This window comes from Thunnus thynnus, chromosome 15, assembly GCF_963924715.1.
Source record: "Thunnus thynnus chromosome 15, fThuThy2.1, whole genome shotgun sequence".
NCBI lineage: Eukaryota > Metazoa > Chordata > Actinopteri > Scombriformes > Scombridae > Thunnus > Thunnus thynnus.
Window position 1 is genome coordinate 22,936,692 of NC_089531.1, and position 21,342 is coordinate 22,958,033.

The following is a 21,342-nucleotide window of genomic DNA, read 5'->3' on the forward strand; positions in this document are numbered from 1 at the left end:
AGAAGATGGGGTTTGAGGGAGAGAAGAGGAGGAGGAGGAGGAGGAGGAGGAGGGGAGCTGAGTTTGATGGGAAGAGGAGCCGGACAGACAAGGATTTCACGCTGTCTGCTTTGCTGTTGAGCTGGAGGGGGAACTTCAGAGGAGCAGTTATAGGAAGGATGTTTCTCAATCATCATCCTCAAGAGCGAGTGTGCCAAAGTTTGTGTGGCAGAGTTTCACAACTCGAAAAAAGGAAAGAGACTGAGAGGGGTTTCATATGGCAAGAAAAACAAGTGTCAGCAGTTGTTGCTGGTGGTGTGTGTGTGTGTGTGTGTGCGCGCGCAGCTGTCGAGGAGACGCACACACGACTCGGCAGACACAGAGCGTTGCTTCCATATTGACTCTCTCAGAGGGACGGCTCTACATCATAAGCTTGATATTGATTACAGAGACTATGAGATGCATCGACGACATCAGATACTGCAGCCATATGTCCACGTGAAATTACTGCGACTGTCACACACACACACACACACACACTTTCACACACACCAATAACTACTTATCTCTCCCTGTTGTAGAGGACACTCTCCTTATTACAGCATTTTTGATGCAACATGATCATTACACACAGCTGCTTATGAATTTGCACTAGTGTGTTTACAACTCACACACACACACACACACACACACACACACACACACACACACACACACACACATCATTATTATTATGTTTATATAATTATTGCAAAAGCAGAACACTTATGAACATCATTATCAAATCAGTGTCATATAACCCTCATTGCTCAGTGCATGTTTTGAGTGTACTGCACCTTTAAATCGCAGGCGTGGCTCTCCTACTACGACCCGCCTTTTATGCAGAACAGCCAACTCTCCTTCCCCCGGATCATATAGTGCAGTAGTCTGCAAAGAAAGTGACCATAGCCAAAGCCTATCCAGCCCTCTGAGCGGCGGGACTGCGACCAAACGGACTCATTTACCTCAACGACTGTTTACAAGCTGGGAAAAAGAAAAACGGACCCACAGTTAAAGCTCCTGTTTGAAGCAGATTACTGTCAGGAATCATTTATAGACACTAATTTTCCGCACGGCGTATCTATGAAGACGCAGGCAGGTTTTTCATCCTCAACACCAGGTAAACTCCTTTTTTTTTAATTTCACAGGAACTTCTCTCGTGAGCACGCTGATATGGAAGAGTAGGAGCTTCAGATAATAAATCAACCGCTTGAAGTTTTGTTGTTTTTTTTTGTTTTGTTTTTTTGCAGCGCGCCTGCTGCTTAATTAACTGATCGGCGCTTTTTAGTCGCAGCTGAATTCTTTGAGCTTGATATGGAGTTGAACCGAGGAGGAGTCAAATAAACTACTTTACATACGACTCCTCCGTATGAGCAGGTTCATTGGCAGGCAGGATCGGGTACCTGACTATCCAATTAATCTATTTCAATCTAATTTAATCACTCTATTTTCTGCTGAGCAGTCAGCTGAACCCCCTGACCCCCTCCTCCTCTCTCTCCCTGTCACAGTATACTACTAAAACAGTGTTATGTAATGATACACTGTTGCGAAACTTGAACTTCTCAGCAGCAAAACAAGAGTAGTTTAACTTTTACTCTGTGCTTTTAAAGCATAAGGCGCTTTGTATGTAGCCTAACGACAAATCTCTATAATGTATTATTGGCTGTTTCAGTGTGTCTGTGGTACTCATTGAGCTTATGAGGGCTCTGCTGTGGTCTTAATTGGCACACCATGTTCCGATGCAGGTACTTCATGTGTCTGTTACACCTTTAGTGGATGTTTTTTTGCCTAAAAGGTGGAGGAGTATTTTGCTTTAACTAAAACTATAATTATCAAATGTGATGCATGCAGAATAGCTGCATTATGCATGGCCAGATAATCAACCAAGAGGGCAACATGTCTACAGACTTCGGTGTTATTATTTTGATGAGGCTCAGTTCTGATACAACTGTGGTTCTCTATCAGGGAACAGGGAGTGATTCACCCCGCTGCCTGCAGCCCCCATGCCGGGCATCAGCTCCACCGCGCCTCGTTATGAAAACTGGGACATGGACCACCTCGACCACTACCAACATTATTTCTACGACGACTACGACCCGGACGAGGATTTCTTCAAGTCCACAGCGCCCAGTGAGGACATATGGAAGAAATTCGAGCTGGTACCGACCCCGCCCATGTCTCCTATCCGGGCTGTGGAAGGGTCGGGTAGGGTCGGGCTGCTGTGCCCGTCTCTCGGGGACAAACTGGAATGGGTGTCCCAGTTCTTGGGGCAGGACGATGAACAGCAGCAGCAGCAGCAGGAACTGCCCTACAAACTGACCACGGCTAATGACTCCTTCGGGAACCTGAGCTCCATCATCATCCAGGACTGCATGTGGAGCGGCTTCTCTGCCGGGCAGCAACTGGAGAGAGTAGTAGGGGAGCGCTGCGCCTCCTGTCCCGGGACGGGGACCGCTGCCAAAGTCGCAGCCGGATCCACTGTTCCATCTCCGGGAAGGGCGCAGTGTGCCCCCGCCGATGCGCCTGCCCTCAGCGGTCTGGCGGCGGACTGTGTCGACCCGGCTGCGGTGCTCACTTTCCCGCTAACCGGTGGCTGCAAGAAACAAGTGTCTTCTGGTTCAGAGTCCCACAGCGACTCATCAGGTCAGTACAGACTGAATATACAACATATGACTGGGTCATATAGAGAAAGATGTTGATATAATGGCTATTCTTTGACATGTCTTGAGTTTGTAGTATTTAAGTGAGCTTTATGGAAGATATTAGAGCGATAGGTGTGTAAGTGTGACTGTGATGCTCAATAGGGAGAATATTGATCTTAGTCACACTTCATAGTAGTTTCTCCTTGTATTTCAAGAATATTAAGGATATACACTTATACTTACCGCTAAAGTTATGTGTGTACGCCTGACTTTGGGGTTTATTAGACGTGAAATGCCAGTTATTATACTTAAGTTTGATTATCTGGAAATGAGGATCGGGGTGGCACATGATGACTGCATTGCGTTACCTTGGTGCATGCAACACATGCTTCAAGCCCAGAGAGCGACACGCCCATTGAAACATCTGCTGCTTGGCCAGGCTCCAGCAGACCAGCTGCTACCTCTCCCTGTTCCTCCAGTCTGACTTATGATAACAATATCCTCTTCGCAGACCCTGGCTTGACATGAATTCAATAAGAGTACTCATTATTATTGGGAACTTTATGTAACAAGAAGGGGAGGAGGGTGGGAGGGAAGGAAAATCAGTCCTTTTTTTAGTTTTTATGTCTAGCCTAAATTTTCCTGACTCCAGACCTACTTTTTTTCCATTTCCACTCCGTGAACCCATATGATTGAGTTTGGTATGTAGGCTGCCATGTGATGTTGAGCTTGGACCATGCATAATGGTGTGTGGAATGTCACAAAGGGAACTTGTTGCTGCATTCCTCCACTCAACAGGCTGCAGTGCCAATTGTGTCAGTGGGTGGATTTGGTCCGAGCCAGCCGGGGCTGTGAATAGAGCAGGATTAGCCGTTTTAGGAGGTCGGCTAGGCCTGCAGAATTCTTTGACGTGAGTTTGAGGCAGCATTTCACACCGTTTCAGCGGGATAATATGTGCTCAAAGATCATAGGAAATAAATGTAGGCTTAAGTTTCAATAAAGAGCATTATGGGGTTACTTGAGGGGAATCTTTTGTCATAAACTGCATATGCTGTCGGAAATAATAGGCAGGCACACCTCCCTCCCACTTTTTACTGTAATTCATATAGAGATTTCACTTTCTGAGCAAATACACAGAGGTGCAATTACTTTAAAAGTGTGTTTCAATTTACAAGAGCATTATCTCCCCCTCCCCTCCTCCCTACTCTAGTCAGTTGGCAGGAACCAAGTCGATAAGACCTCTCCTTAGGTTTTAAAACTCTGTTCCCAGTAAATAGAGCAGCAAATGATTTTAAATGTGTTTGGCATTTGAATATTAGTTGGCTCGTTTTGACAGGTTGAAGAGTTGGTAATTTGCACCTGAGTGCTTCTTAACTTAACCTGTCGCTACCTCTCATCCTCAGTCTGTCCGCATGAATGAAGAGAGGGAATTTCCACTTAGGGAGCTGACCTAATGCAGTGATGATTCACAGCATCACAGCGAGAGTGTGTATTTTTGTAGAGTGTGTGAGATCATTTAGGTTACTAGGTTTCACAAGGTTGTGTGAAGTTCATTTTTAGAGAAGCGTTTAATTGGCTTGAGGAGGCAGCAGGCAGGGCAGAGTACTCGCTCCATATGTGAGCCATCTTTCTCACCTCAGCTGGCACCGGCAGTCATAACCAGTTTTTGTAGAATCTAATACATAATTCAATATCTTCCCTTTTGCCCTTTTCAGATGACAAGGAAGACAAAGATGATGATGAAGAGGAGATCGATGTGGTGACTGTGGAGCACAAGCAGCAACGCAAACCTCGTCGACTGGTCAACACCCGTAAACCTGTGACCATAACTGTGCGAGCCGACCCCCTGGACCCCGGCATGAAGCGTTTCCACATCTCCATCCACCAACAGCAGCACAACTACGCTGCACCTTCCCCGGACACTCTCCCCCAGCCAGCTGAGCCTCCCCGGAAGAGGGTTCGGCAGGAGGCCTCCACTCACGCGGCCCATCATCCGCACCAGAACTCTCATTACTACCAGCCGCGGCACGGCCACGCCCCCCTGAACTTGGACAGTAGAAAGTCTCATGTGACCGTGGCTGGAGTCAGGTCGGAGTCACCTAACCTCAGCGCCTCCTCTCCTACCTCCTCCACGTCGCCTTCATCTCCTCCCTCCTCCTCCTCTTCTTCCTCGTCCTCGTCCTCCCATTCCCAAAGCTCCCCCTCGAAGCCACACTCCTTCTCCCACCTCTCCAGCCCCCAGTCGTCCGACTGCGAGGACACAGACAAACGCAAGGCCCACAACTTCCTGGAACGCAAGCGACGGAACGACCTGCGCTCGCGTTTCCTGTCGCTGCGGGACGAGATCCCGGGTTTGGCGGACTGCCCCAAGACGCCGAAGGTGGCGATCCTGACGCGAGCCACGGAGTACCTGCAGCAGCTGCACGCCGGCGAACGGCAGAAGGCTCAAGAGAGGAAGCAGCTGAAAGCCAGGCAGCTGCAGCTGCTGCAGAGGCTGGCGCAGCTCAAACGATCCTGAGCGACCGGATCGGCTGTCACCACACACGTACACTCAACACTTTCAGATCTGAATGGGACTACATGAAGGAGAAAAGACACTGACGTTCACTTTGAGTCGATCACGTTGGAATAGTGCGGGTGGATTTATTTTTTTTTCTGTTTTCTGTTTTTGTGGTTTGCACATTAGCTTCTGAGTGATTGACAAGGCCGTAAGCCGGTCAGGACAGCAAGCTAGGGACTGATGTTTGTGTGGCATCTTACGGGCAGATGAATATATCCATGGTTACTCAATATAGGTTTCGTCAAACTGTTATATTCCCCCCTTGCTAAAAAAAAATGTTCAAAGCTGTTACTTGCTACTGGAAGGCCTGCTGTGAATGAGCAGCTTCCAATTGATAAAAGTGCTACACAGTGCTGTTTAACTGCTGCATGGTCTAGTCAGACGTCTCCTTGATTGTGATAGGGCATGGTGTGATGTCTCCTTCTATCAGTCTGAAGGGGCCCCTGAAGTTTCTCTGTAGGTTCCACTTCAAATTCCAACTTCTTCATGCTCCCTTGCTCCCTTGCTCCTTTAGCGCTTGGTGTACAACTTGCATGTTTTGTCAAGTTGAGCCTCTTTTCTGCTCGGTGTTCCTTTCCGTTTTCCTTTCGTTTGTGTTATTCTTCATAGTATTTAATCTCCCCTATTAATTCTTGTTCCTCTTTTCACACTTTTTCCTTGTCAGCAGTTGAAGTTTCTAGCTTTATGCTTGCCGCTAGTGAAAATGCAGCAGGCTATTGTTGGGCTGCACTGAGCCACAGAATGATAATGTTACAACTGGAAGGATATAATTTGTTCTGCACCTCCGGAGTAGCTCAGGTTCAGTCCTCACTTCTAGGTTCCTTTTGATAACTTCAGTGTTTTCTTCTTGATTGAGAGACGTTTAGAAAGCAACACCATGCCCACAGTAACAGCCTGTTTTGTAGCGTTATTTGGGAAAAAAAAAAAGATATATTGCAATGCAGGCAATTGTTTGAGATGTATCCTGTTTATTTTCAAGCAACATATGCAAAACACTATGAAAATCTTCACCATGATTTAACTATATCTTTTATTAATGTTGTGCCATGGAGACCAGCCAAAAGGTGAATGTCGGCTTCAATTTATCAACCAAAAGAAACACTTAGAGAATGGCTTAAATTTAATCTGTATGTGTGAGCAACAATGCCAACTTTTGGAAATGAAGCCCACTGAGTTCCAATCGCATTTCTTTCATCTTGCTGTCTGATTACATTTGTAAATTTTATTTTATTTTTTTTCATTTGGTGTAATGCCTATAGAAGCCTTTCAATATACGTAGGCTATCCTGTTGGATGTTATGTATATAATACCCTCTCTGTACAGTCCCTTCCAAACCAAAACCAGAGCTGTCTACTATACTCATCCTAGTTTCTCTTTGACCCTGTGTCCTAAACCGGGGCCAAGCTTGCTGGCTTTTCAAAGATAACTCAAAGCTTATATTTTTGTTAATAAAATGATTATGAAAAAGAGTCAAAATAAAACACTTACTGAACATTGATCACACTAGCCACTTTGTCACACTTTTTGCGATGCCTACTTGTTTTCTTTACTGTTCATTACTTTTTCTGTCTCTGGGGTTTCTTTATTTGTACAAGTCAGAGTTGACAAAAGTTTTATACTATATTTTCCTACCGAGTTATGTTTCAGTGTGAGCTAATGACTGTTTTTGTTATCGTAGCTGGCAGGGCTTTATTGGTGGTTATGTGCTGAACATTAGCATGTATGGTCCTGCCTTTGCTCTCTCTGGAGCGGAAAGCACCTGAATGCTTCTGTATTCAATCCAATCACTGTAGCTGTAGCACTCTCTTAAATCTGGTGTGGGTGGGGAGGAGGGGGGGGGGGACTTAAGAGGATCTACCGATTAAACTTCTGGCTGGGTGTAGCCTTAGTGACCTTAATGTTAGTGCTTTCTCACTGCTTTTTTTGCAAGCCTGGTGCTCCCTATTGTCCATAAGCCATGCAACAGAACACTGTAGCCCTGGAACTTGTACTGTAAATGACCCGATCCCACCGAGTAGCATGCCCTGCTCCTGCCAGCACTCAGGAAACTCCAAGTAGTCTGTAGCTCTTGTGATAGAGTCTTAGGCTGTGCTTGAAGAAAAACACCCCCTGCTATAATAAGCTGTACATATAGCATAACCTCAGAACCCTCAGAGACAGAATGAGAGAGCATTAGATCAGAGGAATCATCAATAACGTTCCCCCTTCCTCCTTCTGAATCGGCTGTGATAATTATTCTGCTAATCAATTCAGCACAAACCACCAGTAGTCCTTATTTTTTTAGATTTTTTTTTTTTTTTTTTGATTTTCAGAAGGGTGGACCTAGTGTGCGAAATACCATGTGACGATTAGGGGGTCCCGGTGCCGTGGGTGGTACCTCCAAAACAGAACAGGCATACAATCAGCTACCTGATCCAAGTAGCTATACAAGATCTCTGTTTGATCTGTGATAGACGGACTGTTTAAGGAGTCATGTTCACATATCACATTTTTTACTGGGTGTATTAAATATGCAGAGGCCGTAAATGTTTCGACTGCAATGTATTTTTATTGTTATAAAAATGATCAAAGATTTCGTAAAAATCTTTCGTAAAAATGTATTTACATAAAAATAAATATTACTGTGTAGATATATAGAAAATAATCAGGCCCATTGTTGAGACCCCCCAAAAAATTAATTTTAAGATTTTCAGAGAGTTCAAGCTGTCAATCAAGGGTTAACAGCCCCCCTGGGACCTCCTGTATTTAGCACACTGGGTGGACCTGCAGTGGTTTTGCCCCGTTTTTCTTTATTTGTTTTACTTGTATTGGTTAGTGGTCTCTGCTGTTGGCATAGTCATTGTAGCAGTGGACATTGCTTACTTAACTTTGGGAGTTCAATTATGGTGACTTTTGGAGCCTTGTCTCAGCACTTTGTTTTTTTCTGTACCTCATAAGCCTCTATGTATGAAGAGTAAGTCAGAAAATTAATAAATTTCATGGTTTGACATCATAAATGACCTGCTTGTCTTATCTGTTTGTCTTTTTCACACACACAGACTACGCAGAATAATAATGATCATTTAGCTGTTTTTTCTTCACTGGCAGCTGGATATAACTGCTCTGACATCTAGTGTCTCATTTTGAGGCAGATCAGAGTATTATTGTATCACATCATTTGTTTTCCGTAAAAAAAAAAACAAAAAACAGACACCTGTATGAGTGAACACAAATCTCCCTCTCCACCATTTATCCTGAGCAGTCTCCATGGTAACTCATCCTGGCTTCTTTGCATCAACAAGCATCTTTGCTTTACTGCTACTGAGCTCCAACAGTTTCCATAGCAACAATACCAAATACGCTGCCATCTCTGTAAAGGCATTTCATAGACATTAGATGTTGCCAGAAATGTGATCTGTTATCAAATGCAGCAACAAGCAGAGATGAGTCATTCTGACATCCGATTGGCTGGTTAATTTTGTAAACTGAACTGGGTTGAACGTGATTTAATGATGGTGAAGCAGCAGGCACCAATCAGAGCGTGTAATTTACACCAGGAAGGCTGAAATGTTCAAATTATCACACTTATTTAACCTCCGAGCATTAAGAATCCTCCCAGACGACTCCTCATAATCCCCCATCAATCAACGTTACCACAGTAACAGCTGCCTGTTGCCCGGCAACAGAGCCCCTCCTCTCCTCTCCGCGCCCACTGCGCATGCGCGAAGTCAGTCAGCTGGGCTGCTGAGGAAGTAGCATCATGGCGGCGGCCACTCGTAGCGTGCGGTGCGCCGTGCGGAGAGCGATGATCCCGTCGTTGGTGGTGATTTTGGGAGCTACCGGTACCGGCAAGTCTAAGCTGGCGATCGAGCTCGGAAAACGGCTGCAGGGAGAAATAATCAGCGCCGACTCCATGCAGGTAGGACACGTGTTAACACGAGGAAAGGGAGTCCTTGACATGGCAGCCATAATAATGCTCTCCCGATGACACTCGAGTAGGGAATTAAAAAACATCTGCTCTTCATTTAAACTAATACACATCCGAATATTTGCTGCCATCTAAGCTCCCAGTGTGGAGTTTGTTGAAAGCTAAACGTTGCTGCGCCAGATAGCAGCAACATCGGAAGTCAGAAATGTGAAAACTGAAGTAAGCTGTCATTATAATCAGACAACCCTTCTACTGTCAACAGCTTATAGTCTCACTTACTCGTAGTTTGCTCTATAAATCGTGTTAAATGCGTGTGGAGAGGATTCAATGTTTTTAATGTGTCTGATGTGTATCAGCCTCAGTCTGAGGGGCCTGTCATGTGTCTAAAGCATAGACTGTATATACATCTAAAATACAATAATAAATATCTGAATATACAGTCCATGATCTGATCTGTAGGGACACATCAGCTGAGGACAACAAGACAACACACAAACATCATGCAGCAGGGGTTGTTGTTCCTTACAAGTCAGTTTAAATACACTGAAGTCATTTAAAGGAAAGATAGAGTCGTCTTCAAAGTCTTTCTGAACACACACACACATACACACACACACACACACACACACACACACACACACACACACACACACACACACACACACACACACACACATACACACAGTGTTACTCCCATCTCTTGGTCATGATGAAGAATTTTGCTCCCATTTTAATACCTTGAAAACAACAGGTAGAGCTCATTATTCAGTATTTTTTATATTCAGTAAGGTATCAAAATAAGCATGTTTTATTAGTGCAGTGAACTTAAATTTCATTATTTAACCGTTAACGTGGCACTTCTCTTATGGGAACCGCTTTATAATGTAGATATTAATATGGTATTGAAACAACAAATCCTGAAATTGAAGATAAGCAAAGAAAGTGTTGAAAAGTATCAGAGCAGCAAAATGAAGTAAAAACTAGAAAACTATATATATTATGATCGTCTACTATACATAAATATGAAACATATTATATACTGTACATAATACATGAGTAGTAATTACAACGTGTATTGAGACACAAATGATCACAAAATGAGAAGATCAGGAAGTTGCAATAAATAAATAAACACAAAACTTGCAATTAGAGGAATGACATCAGTTGTGTTTTGTTTCAGCAGTTAGCTGCGTTAACAGCATGAAATAAAGATATTACCAAGATATTTAAGAGGGAATATTGGCCTAACTCCCATAACATAACTCCATATTAATTAACTCAGTATACTGGGCACTTCTGGACACTTTGATTTAAATAGCATTTTGCCTGGAGGATAAATGTGACAGTGATTATGAAATATGTCAATTAGAGCCAAGATATCTTTTTCCTTTTTTTTTAGGTGAAGTTGAAATGTCATTTGTGTACATGCTGTAGTACAGCAGCATGGTCCTGAATGCAGATGGACCATGTGCACAGAAACACTGAAATGTTATATTTACAATAATATATTTATTTTATTGTTAATCCGGTTACAGTAAAGCTGGGAGTATTTTTTTATGTAAAATGGTATTCAACAGTAAATAGTGAAAGGTTTATATGATAAAAGATAAGATCTTAGTGTTGTATAATGATGATCATATGATCAAATGACAGATTAATACTTCCGTTGGTCTGTGTATGTGTGTGTGTCAACGCAGCGACATTTAAAAACTCTCATGCTGGTGTCACTTCGCTCTGCTCTCTCTCAGCCCCGCCCTCCCTTTTGGTTCTCAGGCTCCGTTGCCACAGCAACCAGAGGGCGCGCACACAAAAGAAAAGGTTGGGTACTGGTTTGAGTCTGGGTCACATCAGAGCACAGCGTGGACACACACACACACACACACACACACACACACACACACACACACAAACTGTGGCAGTGTCCGGCAGCGTTTCCTCTGACAGCTGAATTCAATACCTAATCACGTCGTGTTCACCGAGTCTCTTTCGTCACCTTTCCTTTGCTTCAGCACCACCTTTCCTCCCTCTCCTTCCTGCCTTTTGGTGTGCATTGTCCTTAAGAGTGTATGTCCCTGCGGGGGAGCGACTCTTCCAGCAGTCACCTGGTACTGGGTAAACTGGGTTACGCTAATAACATTTCAGCCCAGAATATCTCAACGACCAGCAGCTCTGGTGGAGAGGAACAGTGGCCTAGTTACAGCACAGCAGACCCAGCCTATCTCTACAATCCCTGGCCTTGTTGCTACCCTCCTGTTGGTGCGTGTGACAGCGAGAGAAAGCGAAAAAGACGTGCAGACATGGAGTGAGTGAGAAAGAGACTGCTTATGTGAGAATGAGGCTGTGTATAGGCTAGAGCTGGGCTGTGTTGTCTTTGGGATAGGAAACAGTCTGGTCTTGTTTGGGAGAAAGCAGCATTGTGCTGAGCTGGTGCATATTCAGCGCCGTGCTACGCCGGCCCAGCAGCTGATAGTGAATGGGCACGCTGTGGCCACTGGGAAGTGTCTATTGTCCCGGGGAGAATTGGTTCCCACACTCCCTAACACTCCTATTGTGTTATCATCACCCCCTCCTGCCCCTGGCCCATACCCCTAACCCACAGTTCATTGGACATGCAGGGGGATATTATTCACTCATTAAATGAACATGCTATCTATGGCACACACACACATACACACAAGTGCTTGGCTGTACTGTTAGTGAATGAGCCACTGCCAAATAGTCTAAACCAGTGGTTCCCAAAGAGGGGTCCAGGGACCAGCGGGGGGTCCTTCAGAGGCTTCCAGAAAAAATGTCAGTATCATTTTATTCCCTACAAATTAGCAGTATGGGAAAATGTGTGAGCGCATGACTTTAAGTTTAGGTTTCACAGTCCCTCGCTGTACCTGTCACCTCACCCATATATAGCAGAATAGTCTTGCTGGGTATTTGTAGGTCTGAAAAGTCTTAAATTAGCCACTTAAAACATTTCTTATTATTTCACACAGAGAATCACAGGCACCATATTCACAATTAGATGGAAGTGGGTTAGTAGTACAGTGTATTAAATGCTTTACTAAATTTAACCGGACTCACTGCTCTCTTACATTGAATTTTCTTTTCTTGTACTGTGCACTGAGTTAATATACAGGTAGCATTAAAGAGGCATTGAGAGGCTTCAATTTGGCTGTTTAAAGTCACACTTTAGTGGTGACAACCCTTCATCCATGCCCAGCAGGGATGTACGGGTGGTGTGTTATTAAGGCTTTGCTTTGGTGGTCTCAAATCTTAAAGGTGTCCTGTTGGGGATTGCTTGCAAACAAACAAACAAAAGTTATGTTTATATTCAGCGTTACTGATCAAAATGCATTTTGAGAATGCTCGAGGCCTAACTAACCTGTTAAACGCACTTCCTTCCTCATAAAACATTTGCAAAGCAAACTTAAGCGAGAAGTGAACATGCAAAACAAAAAAAAGAAATACAGGAAATCTCTCTTTTAAATAACCAAAACAGTTCAAATATGGCAGAAAATGGACAGACTGATTGAGGGAAAAATAGTTTTCAGGGCGTTTTAAAGTGAGATCAGATGAAACTTTTACAGTTGAAGTGGACAACTTGAGAAATCTAGAGTCTGTATATGTTTGTACAAAGACATTAAATCAAGGTCGTGAGTTATCGTTGCACTGATTATTTGAAATGCACAAGGTGTAGGATCAATTGGGTGAATCAGGCTTTTGATGAGCTGTAATGGAGAGACACTTGTTAATCAGGTTTCACCTCAGGGGAGAGGAGGATTTATCAAGGCATTGCTTACTGACAGCACTTTTTTTTTTAATATAAATTATTGGTAATAAGAAACAGTTGACATGGATAGTGGCAGTAAAGGGATAGAGTGAGAGCACTTGAGAAGTGATTAATGTGTGGAGCGCTCAGACGGAAACATCAGAGCAGCGTACTCAGAGCTGTGATCATCCTTCATACACTGCCTTGTTTGTGTTCTGCTGCACAGTGAAATGTTCTATTGAGTTCCTTGTCTTACTCTTCATTTTAAGAATATTGGCAGCTGCTGGGCTACGCCACTGTCAATGTGCAGACTGTCTGTATTTTCTACATTCGACCATACTGGTGGTTTAACATGCTTTAATTATGGATGTTAAACAGCAGGGAGTGCCTGCTACAATCTGCATCATTTCTTACAGTGATGATTCAGTTTGTATTGTCTTTCTGTCATATTGGGATTCAGTCTTCTTTTTTTTTTTAAGAATTTCTGTTTTCAGTGTTTTCAATACTTCATTGCTGCAAATTACATAAGTAAGATGATTAAAAAAAGAGAGGCAAGCAACTCTTAAGTTTCAGATGTTTGCGTTTTCAAGGGGCATCTGAACACATCATCACAGAGCAAAAAGAGCTGCATCACTTCCTAACTTTTACTGAACTTTGACAAAAAAAAGACAGTTGACTCAAGGTGTCAGTTTGCTTGAAATGAGCTGGTTCATATGTGTCACATGTGTCTTCCGACTGTGATCTTTTAAACAGCCACATTCGATGGTGTGGTGAAAAGCTGGCCGTCAGACACAATAATCAATTGGGGATTGTTGAGAAGCTGACACTAGCTAAGTTTTGGCATTTGTGCTTAAAAAATATCAAAATAGTTGGCAATTAATTTTCTGTTGATCGACTAATTTTTGCAGCTTTAGATTTCAATTTAACACACACTCTCTAAGAAGAAAAAAGAAAAAAGTTGGTTCACATTTCATGCCTATTGTCATGCTTTTTTGTGCATGGGCAGATTAATCACGCACACTGAGAATCACCTGTTAAACGCGTTAACTAAAACACATTGTTACCACAAAATAAATTGTTTCACCACACGATGTTAAAAAAAAGGGGGCGTGTCTGGGTTTGTGTGTGGGCGGGACTGTGGGGGTATCATAGTGAAGGGCCTCTAGTGGTCTTAGGGGGCAATTTAACAGGTCATGCACAAGCATGCACCATTACTTTAGTTTGTGTGTGAGCCTGTGGGACTATTGGAAGTATCGGTGGCCGCTGACCCTTTGCTTTATGCCTGTTTGAAAGGAAGCGCTGCCGTATTCTCTCAAAGACAACGTGAGAGGTGAAAATTACGACAAAGGAGGACAATTTGTCAGGCTTGCTCATTTTCTGTTGAATGTGAGAAATGGGCCTAAACAGCAGGAAAGCTGTCAGGCGTCATCTTGGCTGTTATAGTCTCATAAAAGTTGAATGGTGGAAAGGCTGATATGCTTTTGAAGTCGTAAATTTGGAATGTGTGATTGTGAGGGCGAACCGCTTATTCTTTCAAAAGTTATGCTTGTTATTGGCCAGAGGTTGTTACACACATACACCAACTGCTTATCTACGTATTAAACACATCCTACACTCACACTGTGCAGCTATGTGTTATATATCCCTCTAATTTGCTCACACTCATTCCTCCTCCTTGTCTCTCTACCTCCCTCTGTCTCTCTCTCTCCCCCTCCCACTGTCTCTCTTTCCCTCTGTTTCTCTCTCTCCCTCTCTCTCTCTCTCCCCCTCCCACTGTCTCTCTGTCAGTCTGGTGTGGCTATGACCTGTCTGGGCTTTGACGTATCTGTTTATATTGTAACTCAGGCGATGCTGCTTCCCACATCCGATTTATGATGCATCTTTTTTAAGTTATCTAAGCCTGTGTAGGAGCGAGCCAAAAAAACAAGAGCTGATTAACTCTTATTTTTGTTGCGTGCTTGTGTATGTGTGTGAAAATTTCAATCTGCGGGTGCGGTGGTGTGGTCACCGCTATAGTAAAGCAACGAGGGAGAGGAGGATGGCAGGATGGGAGAGGAGGAGGAGGAGGAGGAGAAGGAGGAGGAGGAGGAAGAGGAGGTGGGGGAACAACGCCATGAATGATTTATTAGTCTGGCATTACTGGGCCATTCCCCACAGAGAGAGAGGAGAGGAAGATGGAAGGATACACTGTTGAAGGATGGCGCCTTGAGGGGGGAGGATAGAAGGGGTAAAAAAAGAAAATGGGCAGATACTGTAGGTATTCTGCTGTAACGGAGGAAAGGATTCAGAGAGAAAGATGAAAATATAGAGCCCTCTTACAGTTTGGTTGTTGAATGTGTAAGGCCATGTTGAGAGGTCACAATAAGGACAATTTGTACTGTCTGCCTCAAATGTCATCTGGACCAGGGTTGACTTATTACAAATGACTTTGCTGTTGTTTTTAATTAAAGCTTTCAATATTATTTTGGCATTTTATGGCAGTAATTTTTTTTTTCTCTAAATGGAGCAATTTCCATGCAAAACATGTCAAGGACAAGTATTTTTCCTCGGTTTTCCTCTTTTTGGCTTCCGAGAGAAAAAGCCAATGAAATGTAATTTAAATCATCATGGGCTCATTGCTCAGTCAAACTACCAGTGACATGAAAATTGTAGCTAGGCTTTTGGAGAAAAAGTGAATTACAAATGCAGTCATTTATTATTTAAGAATGGTAGAGATGCACCATTCCTACGTCTTCTACCCAGTACTGACTCTGATTCCCAAACTCGGGGTATCAGTCGATAACATGTACCAATCTGATACGAGTAAACTTCCCTTTGCAGAACTGATTACAATCTTTAGTTCATGGGTAAGAGGGCGTGAGGCTCTAACCACATATCTTTTCCTAAAAATACGCCTACATCTTATTTAGGTTTGTGCAAATTTTAATTATAGCCTAACGTTTATAAAATTGGATGCTACTCTGCATCAACCTCATGACAGACACAATTTGCCAGAATACCTGGTCACACCAATATTTAAAATGACAAAGTTTCAAGACAAAATCATCTCACTCCAATGGTATCTGCACAATTACTGCATTTGATCACAGAGGTAAAGTAAACCTGTACACGGAGGGAACAGAGTATTAACTACTCCACAAATGAGGATAGTTTGCAGACAATTATGAGACAGGAGTCAATGGTACAAATACATCTTTTAAATAAACTGTGTGAACGTATTGTCTCATTAGCGAGTGAGCTAAAGAGCTTGCTAACCTGAGAGTGAGTGGATTAGCAAACTTGGAGAGATTTTTTCCCCTCTTCCATTCTCCACAATGTAGTTTGACATATATCTGTTTTACAAATTGCACGTCTGTTTCCAGTCAACCTGCTGCAGTAACATTACCTTCACCCCGACCGTACAGTCACTCAGTGTAGCACCATCACTGATTTTGACAGCTTTAACGTTAGGTCGCTATGGCTATTTTTTACACTCGGTGCTTGGAAGACCTGCCAAACTGAAAGTGACTGAAGATGATGATCTAAGACGACGATATCTGCTCAGAGTTTTGATCAGGTCTTCCGTTAGAGAATGCCTGCTACGCACCCTGGACTGATTGGTGTCGGTGAACCTCTCCCTTCGAATGTTAACTTCCTACTTTGCCCTAAGCTCAGCATCAGCTGGAAAGGAATGAAAGCTCACGGAGCAGAACTTAGCCGATGAAGAGCAAAGAGGGACTGAGCAAAACTCTGTAGAGCTGACTGCCCTCCTCATAAACCTAATGCTGCTTTTCTTCCTTTTAGTAGCCAGTTAGGCTAGCTGACTGGCTAACCACACTTTTTAAAGACCCTGAGGTGATTACGAAAATGATCAAAAATGGTAAAAACACTATATACAAAAACAAACGGTAAATATTATTAACAATATGTACAAAATTAACTGTGAAAAGTGAAGTAACTGTGAGGTGGAGGCGAAGGCAACGTCACTGTAGAGTTGACAGCAGGTAGACCTGAAGTAAACAGACGTGTAGTTCATAAAACACATAATGTTATACGTCACACTGCATTGTGCAAGTGGACAATAAAAATTTTTATTGAATGAAATTATCCACAACCCTGAGAACAAAGAGCCGGGGGGGAGTAAACGGCACAGTACAGAGAAAATAGAAACTTGGGGACTTATTGTGACTGACTAGCGCTAGCATGTCCCATCTGGCTAGCTTGTTAGCAGTTAGTTCTCCAGCTATAGTAGTTTACTAACTAGCCCCGTTAGGAGTCACTGTGTCACAAAGCTCCTAAAGTCCTATATTTCGTACTTCACAGAAAGTGATTACATGCTTCTACATCTCTTCACCAAACCATTTCATCCCTACCTGCCTCTGTCTTTTTCCTCATGAAGTAAAACCAGCCTGCTAAACAATGTAGCTCTTCCATAATCTTTTTAAACTCCAGTTGATGCTTGTTGTTAATAAGATGTAATGTCAGTCCTCGTGCTCTGAGTTGTTCTCAGTCACTATTAATTATGTAATAAAACGTATGTTGTCCATGCAGTGTTTCAAAACGACCTCAAAACTCCATAGAGTAAATCTATGTTAGCTAACTCCAAATGTCATTAGCAAAACGTCTGGTTTCCCAGTAAAGGTCTACAACAAATGCACTTATTGTGAAGCACATGCAGGAAATGGCATATCGACAGAATCTTTACGCATCATTTGCTTATTGCATTAAAAGAACGGCGTGGTCTAAAAACTGGTAAACCATTACATTGGTACGGCACTACTCTGAAAGGTTTGCTTTATTTTCTTTCATCCTCTTTTGGCTTTCTCTGAATCTTGTTTTATTTCTCAATGAGTGTTTGTCCTTGCTGTCTCTCTCTCTCTTTTTTTCCTCACCCCTCTCTGTCTCTCACCCTCTGTCTTTTTGCCATGCTCCCCCCTTATTTATGTGGCAGAGGAACAGCTGTCTCGTGCAGGGCGTAAGGTTGGCCAGGCAGGCTGGCTGCAGGCTCTGCAGAACTCAAACACTGAGCTCATTGTCACGCACACACATACACACACACACACACACACACACACATTCCTCTCTTCCTGGCACACAAGCCGCACGGTCACATCCATTCACATCCATTTAAAAGCGAGACAGGGAGGAGTAGGCAGCTGAACCCACATTGGCTGAGTTTCCATTGAAGTATATCAGCATGAATTATGAGGTTTGGAATTAGAAAAGCTGAGTGTGATGAAAGTTTACAATATTCTCTCCATTACTTCCCAAAAAACACTCGTTATGCTTCCTTAAGCAGTTTTTTTTTAAAGAAATTACATAAAACAGAGTGATGGAAACATTTGTGGAAAAGATAACACTGATTATCACACACTGATTAACTTTTTAATATCCCTGCAGGTCACTGTAAAATATATTTCCACCTCCTAGAAATTTGGTGCATTCTGGCATCTCCACGTATACACTCTAAATTAATCGAAAACTGCTGTGTACATTTTCTTGTTTGGTCTTCAGATAGTGAGAAATATGACCATCATTACCTGAAAATCTTAATTTCTTTCTCATTTTCTCTCTCATTTGCAGTTCTCCCTCAAAGCATCTTTTCTTCATATTTTCCACTCAAGTGGCTCTTTTCATTTTTCTGATTTACACTCCGGTCTTCGTCTTGCCTGCTTTTACTCTCGGGTCTCCTTGTCCTCATTAAGGCAAAATTTAAATTATTACAATCTGTTTTTCGACACTCTGACACGAGAGCACGAGTGTACATTCAGGCGTGGTTGTATAACAAGTCGCTGTGTTGTCTCATTGGCAGGTGAGATAGACAAAATGAGAGGGATCATGAGTAGGAGGACAGATTGAAGAGCGGAAAACTTCGCTACGAACTGTTGGAGTGAATAAACTCCAGAGTCGAGTAGAGTTGACCGTTTGAGATTTCTCTACGTCATGAGATTTATATAAATGGTAGAATGTTAACACCCACCTCCCCCAGACCTCACCCTTGAGTGCGAGTCTGTGAAACCACCCGCGCTCATTCTCAAATATATGCTAATTGAGACAGTTTTAGCATCAGGAGCTAACAGCAGCTAACAGCAGAACTGACCTGCTGGGGTAAATCTCTCCGTCTGTGACAGTCCGCGGGAAGAAACGCTGCTGGCAGCCACAAAAACAACAGAAATCTAAATCTTCGCATTTCGTCCTTTAGCTCTTTAACTGTCCAGCTGTCTTTTCCTGCAGTTATCAACTGGTAAAATCTTGGGACAGGCTCAGTAACACTGGAGCTCTGGTTAAACCGCGATTTAGCATTTTAAAACAAGATTTTACCAGCTGATAACCGCAGGAACAGACAGCCGGAGAGTTAGAGAGCTACAGGACAAAATGCGAAGAGGATTTCTGTTGTTTTTATGGCTGCCAGCAGCTCTTCCTCCCGCCGACGGTCACAGACGGAGAGATTTCCTCCAGCACATCAGTGCTGCTGTTAGCTGCTGTTAGCTGCTGAAGCTAAAACTGTCTTCATGTGAAAATAAACCAAGTTAAACACAGACAGGTTTATTTAAAAATGATGTTTAAATGTCACCGCACTGTTTGCCTTCCTCTCATTATAATTATTATTATCATCATTTTTCTCTGGTCAGGGGATATCACTGAGCAACTCCTGCCCTCCTCCCTCACACATTCACGCCCCCCTTCCCTCTCAGCCTTTTGCCTACTTCTTTAGCAATTTTCAAAATTATGCAGTGGGTGGAGTTAGGCTCAGACCTAAGGGTGAAGTCACACTTTAAATAGTGTTTGTGTGTGTTTAAAGTAAGCCTTTGTGTTCATCTGGGGGGAGTGTGGCTTAAAATGAGAGACACATGACCCTCACTCACTTAATTGTGTCAGTCGCTCTGATACGCACACACCCACACCCACCCACACACACACACACACACACTCACACAAATGCCAACTTATTGCTCTGAGCATCTCTATCTGTCTCTGTCTTTCTCTCACCATCATTTCACCATCCTTCTGCTACCTATCATCCTGTCTTCTCTCTGTACAATCTGTGTGTGTGTGTGTGTGTGTGTGTCAAAAGGAAAGATAGAGAGCAGTGAAGCTAAATGAAAGGTGGTGGTGGATAATGTGTGCAAATTTGTCGGGAGCATCCTGTTCTCTGTAACAAGTACACAGCGCTCTTCTGTCTCCTCTTATGTCTGTTCATCTTTTCTTTCTTCTCCTCTCCAACTATCTTGTTCTTTGTAAAAAAGAAATCCCTTCAAACCTTCATACTTTTTTCCTTTGCTCTCCATCTCCTTCATACATCCTCCCCTCCCTTGCTTGGCTGACAGTGGTGTCGTGCAGAGAAGCTGTGAATAATTTATCAGGTTGGTTGTTCTGCCCTGCCCTGCTCCCCAATTTTGGCTTGCCACCATGCTGAAAAACATTTGGTGAAGTACACGCAACCCACACACGCACTGCCACCAAGGATATGATCTATAACCTGCATAAATGCATTGATTACCCAATGCATATATGTGGGGTAAACACAGTCAGTTAGGTAAAAACAGTCTGAAATATAACACTTACTAAGAGATGCTTGATAACCAAATCAGGATGTATTCAAGAGGATGTGGGCACGCCTTGCACCACAAAATGCTTCTTAAACTGAAGCTGAAAAAGAATAACTGTATCATCTGCTTCTGGCTAACATGATCTGATTGGACATAAATACATTAAAAAAAAAAAGATATCTCACATAAACTGTTATTTTGCCACTAACTGTGAAGTACAAAAAATAGATTGTTCGCTAAGCCCCACCTCTGTTAATTACTGTTGATACGCTTTCTGTTCTCATTTGCAACATAATGAAATGTAGAATAACATCGACATATTTATCACTCGTAATGCTTACTAATTTTTGGGCGGACCGGCCACGGATCAGCACTTTAACCGCAGTCGTCCATGCATGAGTGGCTAACTGAGGGAGTGATGAGGTGTCACCATTGGTCGGCCAGCTGAGTTTTGGGGTTTCCCCATTGGCTGTTGCTCTTTCAAAATGAATCGGCGCAAGATGATAGAAACGGAGGCCAGCAGCACGCTGCAGAGTGACTGTGTTTCCTGCTCCGAGCTCTGACACTCTCAGCTCCGATGTTAAATGCTGCTTCAGTACATTTTACCAGCAAATATTACTGGGACCACAAACAGAACACTGCAGAGGAACATTTAATATCCAGGAATTCACATTATAGACACTACCACTGACTATCCCTGTAACACATTGGCCACAATTTCACACACTCACCATACACAGTCCAGCCATATACTCTGTTTTGACCTAGTCTTGTTGAAACAATGGCTCCTTGATTCCAGACAGAGGCACACAAAATTGGGCTTCTCATTTCTAGCCGAAAACCACAGATTTTGCTGAAATGACAACTAGTGGCTATGGGGTGTTGCTAGAAAGCAAATTGAGCTCTTATCTCCAGTAGTTCATTGA

General features: G+C 43.0%; 2 protein-coding genes across 3 annotated transcripts in view; both read left to right on the forward strand.

Moving 5' to 3' along the window:
* The first annotated feature begins 875 nt into the window (after positions 1-875).
* myclb (MYCL proto-oncogene, bHLH transcription factor b) lies at positions 876-6,718 on the forward strand. The gene is made up of 3 exons (XM_067611397.1): positions 876-1,138; positions 1,984-2,661; positions 4,376-6,718. Exons 2-3 carry the CDS (start codon positions 2,022-2,024, stop codon positions 5,176-5,178), a joined length of 1,443 nt encoding a protein of 480 aa, XP_067467498.1. The 5' UTR covers positions 876-1,138; positions 1,984-2,021; the 3' UTR covers positions 5,179-6,718.
* A 2,199-nt stretch (positions 6,719-8,917) lies between these two features.
* trit1 (tRNA isopentenyltransferase 1) overlaps positions 8,918-21,342 on the forward strand; it is a 36,793-nt gene continuing 24,368 nt past the window's right edge. Inside the window, exon 1 of one of the 2 annotated variants that reach the window (XM_067611399.1) lies at positions 8,918-9,118. In XM_067611399.1, the coding sequence (XP_067467500.1) occupies positions 8,960-9,118 (159 nt within the window). In that variant the 5' untranslated portion in view covers positions 8,918-8,959. The remainder of the gene's footprint in view (positions 9,119-21,342) is intronic. The other variant, XM_067611398.1, reaches the window with a different exon arrangement.